The sequence below is a fragment of the Trachypithecus francoisi genome, unplaced genomic scaffold, assembly GCF_009764315.1.
Source record: "Trachypithecus francoisi isolate TF-2019V2 unplaced genomic scaffold, Tfra_2.0 Lachesis_group14, whole genome shotgun sequence".
NCBI classification, from domain to species: Eukaryota; Metazoa; Chordata; class Mammalia; order Primates; family Cercopithecidae; genus Trachypithecus; species Trachypithecus francoisi.
In genome coordinates, this window is record NW_022681459.1 from 45,404,498 (window position 1) to 45,414,031 (window position 9,534).

Below are 9,534 nucleotides of genomic sequence, written 5' to 3' on the forward strand. Positions count from 1 at the left end.
CCTATGTCTCCCACTTCCTAGCTGGGTGACCTTGTGCAAATTACTTCACCTCTCTGCGCCTCAGCCTGTTCACTTCCTATGCCTGCTACGGGAATTAAATGAGTTAAAGCACATTGAGTGCCTAGAACAGTGTCTGGCACCCAGCAAGCCTTGTTGATATTGCCTGTATTTATAATTGTTGCCTTTTGACAGATGGAGGAACCAAGGTTCACAACGGAACACGTTCAAAACTCCAAAGAGCCTGTGTAACCCCAGGGCCTCAGCTTTTGCCTGGTACCAGGGTAAGTGCTTTACCACCATTCCCTTCCATCCAACACCCCTGGGAGACAGGTCCTACTGTATTCAGCAGATGAGAAAACCAAAGCATAGAGAAACAGCCAACAGCCCCAGAAAGATGTGGAGTACCCGGATTCTAACACAGGCCAGTGCCCCTAGCTCCCTATCACACTGCCTGCTTTCTGGGCTGCTTGCCTGCTTTCTGGCTGCAGAAGCCCGGGTCAGAAGTCTTACTGATACAAAAAGTCTCTCGGCAGATGGACTGGCTGCCTGCCATCGGAGCACATAGGATAAGAAGCTTCTCCCCGGGCCACCAGCCCCAGACGTTCCCTAGGGCCTGTGGGCACTGCCCTCTGAGGTCCTTCCCTGCAATTTCTGGGGCTTGGCCAAGATCTCAGGCAGCTCTGAATGAATCATTCCCACAAATCCTCCCCTGGCTGCAGTCCAGGGTGGGGGAGACCCGAGAAGTGACAGGGGAGGGGACAGTCATCCCAGACCTCTGGAGGGGCCCTAGACAGGGTACATGCAGGTCCTCAAAGAGCAAAGGGACTTCCAAGCAATAGGAATAGGCAGCAAGTCAGGGAGCAGGAGCTGCCGCTATCCAGAGAAGCTTCCCTGGTGCCACATGGGGCATCAAAGCCACACAAGCCACACTCATGTTTCCAAAAAGGTACATTCTGGTCACCAACCCCAGGCTGTGAAGCTATATCTGACCTGCCACTCTTGCTACAAATAAACCCACAAAGTCACATCAATAATACATTTCAACAGCCTAACCGATCCCAAGGTGCCACCACATCTTAGTTCTGAATGGTCTATGCTCATTCCTCAGTAGGGTACACCGAGACCCAGAGAGGGGCAGTTCCTTGCCTAGGGAGCCTTCCCACCCCGTCTCCATGTCCCCAGGCTGCTTTCTTTTCCTTTCTTTTTAATAAATATTTAATTGATTTTTGTGTACTGACCTAACACCCTACAATCCTGCCCTGTCACCTAAGCTGGAGTGCAGTGGTGCGATCTCAGCTCACTGCAACCTCTGCTCAAGCGATCCTTCCACCTCGGCCTCCCGACTCTCTGGGAATACAGGTGCGCACCACCACGCCTGGCTAATTTTTGTATTTTTTGTAGAGATGGAGTTTCACTACATTATTCAGGCTGGTCTCAAACTCCTAGGCTCAACCAATCCACCCACCTCAGCTTCCAAAAGTGCTGGGATTATAAGCATGAGTCAAGCACCAGGCCTAGGCTGCTTTCTTAAGGCACAGGAATTCAGGATTTTAAAAGGACAAGGAAAGGCAAGTATGCAAAAAAGAATAAAATCATGAGGTGCCAGATACAGAGGCTGGGAAGCGTGGTCTTAACGCCATTCCCAAACAGCAGCTGTCCCAGATGAACCAAGTTGTCAGGAAACTGGAACATGCAGATAAGTGCTGGTTTAAGTTCCTGAACCAGCAGAGTACAGGTTCAAGCTGGGGTGAACTAACTACCTTCAAGGAACTCTTCCTCTGTGAAAATGCTGAGTTCTGACCTGAGTTCTTCCGGTGCAGCCTCTTGCTGAAGCAAAGAGCGTGAAGGAAGAAACACAGGGTCCTAGGGGTGGGGAAGATGCTGAGAGGAGGGGGAAGATGTTTTTTTTGTATGTGCAGAATGTTCACAGATGAAGCGTCTGTAACTCAGGACTGCTCATTTCAGGCCTGGGGGGTGGCCCCTCTTGAGATAAGCAGCAACTCACATAGGACACTCTTGTGGCCATCCAGAGAGGTCACCTTCAGAGTGGCGTGGGGGGTCCAGATAGAGTTTGAGCAGGACCAGACTTAATTTGGGGGTCAAGGGACAAGTCTTCCCCTTCAGTTACAGTCTAGGAGAGCCATGGAGGGTCTCTCTGGCTTCCACAAAGCCTCAGCTGGCAAGGGGGCTCCAGGCCGCCCTGGGGGGGAAGATCCGAGCAGCTTCCACCTTCCTTTCACCCCGTCCTAATACTGTGTGCCAGCTCCTGGGGTGGGCTCTGTAAGCCACTGGGTCCTACACTGCCTCCCCTTGCTTCAGTATTTTCACAGTCTTGCTCTGTCACTCAGGCCAGAGTGCAGTGGTGTGATTGATCTTGGCTCACTGCAACCTCCACCTCCCAGGTTCAAGGGATTCCCCTGCCTCAGCCTCCTGAGTAGCTGGGATTACAGGCGCACACCACCACACCTGGCTAAGTTTTGTATTTTTAGCAGGGACGGGGTTTCACCATGTTGGATAGGCTGCTCTCAAACTCCTGACTTCAGGTGATCTGCCCGCCTGGGTTCCCAAAGTGCTGGGATTACAGGTGTGAGCCTCCGCACCCGGCCTGAAAACAGTTTGTAACTAACACATCAAAGCCAGTGATTTCAAGGGTTATGACTGCTGCAGAGAACACTAAATGTATTTAAGATTATTGGAACCCTCATACACTGGTGGTGGGAATATAAAATGGTATAGCTGTTCTGGAAAAACAGTCTGGCAGGTCCTCAACAGGTTAAACCTGGGTGCGGTGGCTCACACCTATAATCCCAGCACTTTGGGAGCCTGAGGTAGGAGAATCGCTTGAGACCAGGAGTTCGAGACCAGCCTGGGCAACCTAGTGGGACCCCTATCTCTACAAAATAAATAAATGAATAATAAGATAAGTTTAAAATAATTTTAAAGGTGAAACCTAAAGTTACCTTATGACCCAACCATTCCACTCCTAGAAATATACCTGAGAGAACTGAAAATGTCTGTCCATACAAAGTCCTGTACATGTATGTTCACAGCAGTATTATTCATCATAGCCAAAAATTAGAAACAACCCAAACACCCATCAACTGACAAAAGGACAGAATGTGGTATATCCACGTAATAGAATATTACTCAGCCACAAAAAGGAATGAAGTACTGATACATGTATTCTCTGAAGTGAAAAGCATCAGATACAAAAGGCTGCCTAGTATATGATTGCATTTATATGAAATGTCCAGCACAGGCAAATTCATAGAAAATTTGAGAGTGAGTAAGTGGTTGCCAAGGGATAGGGGAAGAAAGGATTGGGGAGTGACCATGAAACAGCATTTCTTTTGGGCATGACAAAAATGTTTTAAAATTAGACAGTGGTGATGGCTGCGCAACTCTTAACATCCTAAAAACTACGGAAACATATAATTTAAAAGGGTGAATTGTACGGTATGCGAACTGTATTTCAACAAAGCTGTGATAAAAAGTTTGCACGAGATTTTTAAAAATCAGGTGATACAAAGATATATATTAAGTAAATAATAATACAATTGGGGTTCAGTGGGGTGGGGGGATTCAGAAATGATGCAACAATTCCTTTAGGACAATGAAATAAACCCAGCTTTACAGTTATGGAAACTGAGGCTAAATCGGAAGGAAAATGGGTCGCCTGGGCCACATCACTACTAAATCCAGGTGTGAGTCACAGATCTGTTCAAATCCAGAAGCCTACCCTCACCATCAGACCATCCTGCTGAGGTGAAAGGGTTATCAGATGGAGGCCAGGGAGAGGTGTCCACCCACAGCCCCGTCCGGCAGACACACATGCAAGGGAATGTCTGTTGGGAAGTGAGAAAAAGGGCTGGCTACCTCTGTGGGGTTCAAAACAGGAAGCACCCAACAATACCAGGAGAATGTCAGGGAAGGCTTCCCGGAAGAGGTGCTGCTTGAGGGGGCTTCTGTAGGATAAGTAGGAGTTCACCAACCGGCCTCCTCAACATCCCCATAGGACATTAAGTCAGGAGGCCTGTGAGTGAGTTTCAGCTCTGCCACATCCTAGCTGTGGGTCCTAGGGTCACGGGCAGGTGACCTCTCCAAGCCTCAGTCTCCCCATCTGTAAAAGGGGAAGGGGGCAAGATGTTAGGCACGGTTCTTTCTAATGGCTGTGCTGAAGTGGATGGTTCTTTCCCTAGGGAACGGGCCTTTGAGTGGGAATGCCAGACCTCGACCTCTGTCCCACCTAACAACGACTCTGCCAGGTCAGGCGTGCTCAGCCTCTGAGCCCACGCTCCCCGTCCCCTGCTACCCCTCCCAGTCCCGGCTTTCCGGGCACCTCCCATCCAGCTCACACTGAGAAGCATAGGTTACGGAGGGAGGTTGGGGGCGGGGGTGGGATCCTCAGGTCAAATTCCTCTCCGCTCCTCACCAGTGACCTCCAAGTTCACTAGGGCTCCCCAACCCCGTGCTCCCAGAGCCCACCTCCCCAGCCGACGATTTCCGCCGCCAACGCCTCCACTTCTGACGCTCCGCGCAACTCCACGGCTGCTGCAAGTTAACTTCCACGCGCCCCGGCGCCCGCCTGGGGGTCCCCGCGCGCCTGGGCCGGGTTGGAGACTCCGAAGGCGGGGACGCGCCGCCCTCCCCGCCAGGTCCCCCCCAACAGACGCTGAGCGTTTCCCAGGCGCTGGGTCCGAAGCGGGAAGCGCGGTAACCGCGGCCCGGTGGGTGCCGCACCCCGCGGAAAGCGCTCGGGACGCCGAGCGGGTGCGGATCCCAGAACCGCCCGCCCGCGCCGCCTGCCTGCCTCCCAGATCCCAGCTCCCAGCCCCGCAGCCCGAGCAGTCGCGCCGGGCCCGGAGGCAGCCGCCAGGACGGAGGGTTGCCAGGCGCCCGAGGCCGACCCGCACGGCCCTGAGCCCGCGCCCCCGGCTGCAGCCCCAGGACCCCCGCTCCGCCGCCCCAGGGCCACCTACCGTGGCGAGGCGCTGCGAGGAAGCCCCGCTCGCCCAGCGACTCCCGGCTCTCCAGCAGCCCCGGCCGGGGAAGGGGGAGGTGCCCGCGCGGGGGCGGGGCCGCGGCGACGTGACGTACGGGGGCGGGCCCGAGACGCGGCCCCGCCCCGCCTCGTCCCCTCCCCTGCGCCTCGGGACCGCGAGGTGAGCAGAGGCTGGCTGGGGAGTTTCCCGGAGGCTCGCCCCGGGAGCTCCGCCCCGCCGCCCTGGAAGCCCCTGTCTGCCCCATGACTTACACCTAGGACGGGCAGCTCACCACTTCTCCCGGACAGTTCTGTTTAAGAGAAGTACCTTTCTGCCCGTAAGCAATGAAGTGGAATGATCACCAAAAAGTGGTATAAGAAAAGAAAAGTAGACCCGCAGCGGGGTGTATTTGTGCTACTGTTTGTGTTAAACACAGAAAAAATAAAGTAGTGGTCTGATGTATATTCATACACACCAGTGATTTTGGAGGGGGTTTTTGTGGATATATCACATTCTATCCATTTATCAGGGATTTTGCCCTGACATACCTCCACCACCACGACATTTGGCAATCTCTGAAGACATTTTTGGTTATCCTAACTGGGGAAGTGGAGAGGCACTACTGGCATCTAGTGAGTAGAGGCCCGGGATGCTGCTAAACATCCTGCAGTGCATAGGACACCCTTTCCACCGCCGACCTGCCACTACCCCAACAACAACAACAACAAAAACAGCAAAAAATGTCGAATAGCGTAAAGGTTGTGAAACCCTGATATACATAAATGAAGTAAAACTCCTGACTGATAAATCTCAGCACAGTCTAAGTTCTATAACCTTTCGGTGCTTCTGCTTCTTCATGTGTAAAATTGGAAAAATAATAGGCCTATCTATACATCATATGCTTGTGCATTGAATACCTGAAGAAAATGTAGGGTAGGCATGCAGGCTTACTTTTCACTGTGAACTTTGGTTCTTTGTTCTCTTTTAACTTTCTATTTGTCACATGTATATATTATCCGTTTAAAATAAATTTCTGGGCCAGGCGCGGTGGCTCACACCTGTAATTCCAGCACTTTGGGAGGCGAGGTGGGTGGATCATTTGAGGCTAGGAGTTCAAGACTAGCCTGGCCAAAATGGTGAAATCTCGTTTCTAATAAAAATACAAAAATGACTTTGGGAGGCCGAGGTGGGTGGATCACATGAGGTCAAGAGTTCGAGACCAGCCTGGCCAACATGACGAAACCCTGTCTTTACTAGAAATACAAAAATTAGCCGGGTGTGGTGGTACACGCCTGTAGTCCCAGCTACTCAGGAGGCTGAGACAGGAGAATCGCTTGAACCCAGGAGGCAAGGGTTGCAGTGAGCTGAGATCGCACTGCTCTCCAGCTTGGGCAACAGAATGAGACTCCATCTCAAAAAAAAAAAAAAAAAATGTAATCCCAGCACTTTGGGAGGCTGAGGCGGGTGGATCACCAAGTCAGGAATTCAAGACCAGCCTGACCAATATGGTGAAACCCCATCTCTACTAAAAATACAAAAATTAGCTGGGCATGGTGGCGTGTACCTCAGCTACTCAGGAGGCTGAGGCAGGAGACTCACTTGAACCCAGGAGGCAGAGGTTGCAGTGAGCCAAGATGGCGCCATTGCACTCCAGCCTGGGTGACAGAGCGAGACTTGGTCTCAAAAAAAAAAAAGAAAAGAAAAATGAGCGGGGCATGGTGCTACTCACCTGTAATTCCCCCTGCTTGGGAGGCTGAGACATGAGAATCACTTGAACCCAGGAGGCAGAGGTTACAGTGAGTGCAGATCACACCACAGCACTCCATCCTGGGTGACTACACACACACACACACACACACACAGAAACTAAGGCACACAGATATTAAGTAATTTGCACATGGACAGCCATGTGTTCATTCATTGGTCATTCATTAATTCATTCATGTGTCCGACAAATAGTGCCTACCATATGGAAAATGCTGGCACTGATAATGCTGCCTCCATGGAGCCAGCCATGACTGGTCTGGAAACAATACAATAATATTACACAGTGTTTATTACGTGCATGTTAGAGACTTCATATGACTGATCTGATAGACACATAGATTAAACACCAGCAGGGTGTTTTATGATGTCCTTTTGTGGATGAACAAAATGGAGATCGGAGGAAGAGGTCTGAATGGAGGCATTTGTTTAATAACATTCTAGCAATGGCATTCCCTGAGCTCTCTGTGCTAGGCACAGATTCAGCAGCTAACAGGGTGACAAGGGTCCTGTGTCCAAGCTGGGGAAGCTAGATCCTTTGACAAGCCTCCACAGTAAAGTGAGCACCTGTAACTGATGAGGCAGGAGCAACAGAGATTAACCTGGTCAGGAAGGGAGGGCCGGGGGTGTGTATACATGCCAGAGGCATGGGTGGCGATGCTTGGAAGAGTGCACCAGCAGGTGCAAAGGCCTAGCAGGAAGGAGGCGAGTGTGGGGCCTTGCATGAAATGCAGAGTGGACAGGATGTGGTGGAGGTGAGAGAAGAGATCAGAGGTGTCTGCAGGGCTGGATGCTGCAGAGCTCTGTGGGCCGTGGGAAGGAGTCGGGGTTTTTCTCTTGTGGTGATGGAGAGACAGGGAAGGTATTCGGCAAGGGAAGGGCATGGTGAGCCTGACTTTCTGCAAAGATCCATCTGGCTGCTGCATGAAGAAGAAACAGGCAGAAACTGGTTTGGAGGGTGTTGAAATAATTCAGGAACCCAGAGAGGGGATGTGGGCATGGAGGGGGCGTTTTGGTTCCAGAGATGTTTGGAAGACAGAATTGGCAGATCTCAGTTGAGAGGCTAAGGAGGAGGATCAGAATGATCGTCTTGTTGTCTAGGTTGGGGCTCCTCTCAGCACCTCTAGTTCAGTGAACCCTTCCAGGTCTCAATCTGTCTGTCACCTCCTTGAGGAAGGCTAACTGCCCCTCAGGACATCCTGGTGAACCAGACACCAGACCATGCAGCCCAGGAATTTGATGTGACTTTGAAGGCAGGCAAAATAATTCATTCCTCCTGTCTGCATCTTCAGCCAGAAACACCTAGAGCAGATACCTCTTCTGTCTTCCTCCCCAGCCTATCTTCCCAGCATCTAGGCAAAACCCACTACTTAAGAGGTCTTCAGTCAATATTTGTCAAAAGCAGGAAGAATGGATGTAGCATAACACACATTGATCCAAAAATTCTTTCCAGCTCTGACATTCAAGAAGATGATGTTGATGCTATATCAATAATTACACTTTAGGCCAGGCTCAATGGCTCACTCCTGTAATCCCAGCACTTTGGGAGGCTGAAGAGGGAGGATAGCTTGAACCCAGGAGATCGAGACCAACCTGGGCAACATGGTGAGACCTTGTCTCTACTTTTTTTTTTTAATTAAAAATTTTTTAAAACACTTAATTTAATTTAATTTTATTAATTTATTTTTTAAGACAGGGTCTCACTCTGTTGCCCAGGCTGGAGTACAGTGGTGTGATTTCGGCTCACTGCAACCTCTGCCTCCTGGATCCAAGCAATCCTCCTGTTTCAGCCTATTGAGTATCTAGGATTACAAGCATACGCCAATATGCCTGACTAATTTTTGTATTTTGAGTAGAGATGGGATTTCTTCATGTGGGCCAGGCTGGTCTCCAACTCCTAATCTCAAGTGATCCACCTGCCTTGGGCGCCCAAAGTGCTGGGATTACAGGTGTGAGCCACTGTGCCCAGCCACAAAAAACACTTTATTCAGGTGCTTGCTATGTGCTAAGTGCCTTATAATTATTATATTCAAGATGATCATTTACCCTTTCCAATCGTTTGCTGTTTTATTATCATTACTCCCACTTTACAGATGTGGAAACAGAGGCTCTATCACATAATTTGATCTGGCCAAGGATAATAGCTGGTAATTGTCAGAGCTGGAATGCAAACTCAGGTCTCTCTCACCCTTTCTAGTACGCTGGTAGAAGGCAGTGGCTCGGCAGTGGGCAGGAAGTAAAGGTAAGTGGGCAGGTTTTCTTCTCCTTCTGGAAGGGTGTAGTATTATTGTTCTAGCTGGGGATCCAGGCTTTACAAAGCAGTCAATGATCCTGAGTACCTGACCCAGGCGATTGGCTGTCGTGGCAGTGTGGCTCTAACAAGGCTCATCTCTTTAGAACCTTCGCAGGGCACCCTGGAACCATGTCTTTTCCCCAGAGCCCAGTTGCTGTGTATCTATCAGCATCGCATGCTGGCACAAAAGCATTCAATGCCGCTGGGTGATCCTCCTGCCTCCACCCCACATATACACACTGCCAGCATTGGGCTTATGCTCCGATGTCTAAAAGATTATGGGTTGCCTCTTGTCGATGAGAATGAGAGCTGCTCTCTCATAATCAAGATGCTTTGCCTTTCCAAAGGCCCAAGACTCAAAGATTCACAGGCAGGGATCTATCTAGCCTTGAAACAATATGAAGTCCCCAATTTCCCCAGGCCTTGTATTTTAAAGCCAGTGTTTAGGGACACTCCTGCTTGAACCTGCTTGACCTCAAGTGATCCACCTGCCTC

General features: G+C 50.5%; 2 protein-coding genes across 5 annotated transcripts in view; one reads left to right on the top strand and one right to left on the bottom strand.

Annotated features, from left to right (window-relative positions):
- The window catches only part of TPST2 (tyrosylprotein sulfotransferase 2), a 65,180-nt gene extending 60,098 nt beyond the window's left edge, over window positions 1-5,082 (bottom strand). For 2 of the 4 annotated variants that reach the window (XM_033233077.1, XM_033233081.1), the window contains exon 1: window positions 4,980-5,082. The gene's annotated coding sequence lies outside the window, so the exon portion shown is untranslated. The remainder of the gene's footprint in view (window positions 1-4,979) is intronic. The other 2 variants (XM_033233079.1, XM_033233083.1) reach the window with 2 other exon arrangements.
- LOC117096537 (synapsin-1-like) overlaps window positions 1-8,975 on the top strand; it is a 32,228-nt gene extending 23,253 nt beyond the window's left edge. The window contains exons 3-5 of the mRNA XM_033233950.1: window positions 489-615; window positions 4,322-5,319; window positions 8,944-8,975. Coding sequence (XP_033089841.1) covers window positions 489-615; window positions 4,322-5,166 — 972 coding nt within the window. The 3' untranslated portion in view covers window positions 5,167-5,319; window positions 8,944-8,975. The remainder of the gene's footprint in view (window positions 1-488; window positions 616-4,321; window positions 5,320-8,943) is intronic.
- Window positions 8,976-9,534: the final 559 nt, after the last annotated feature.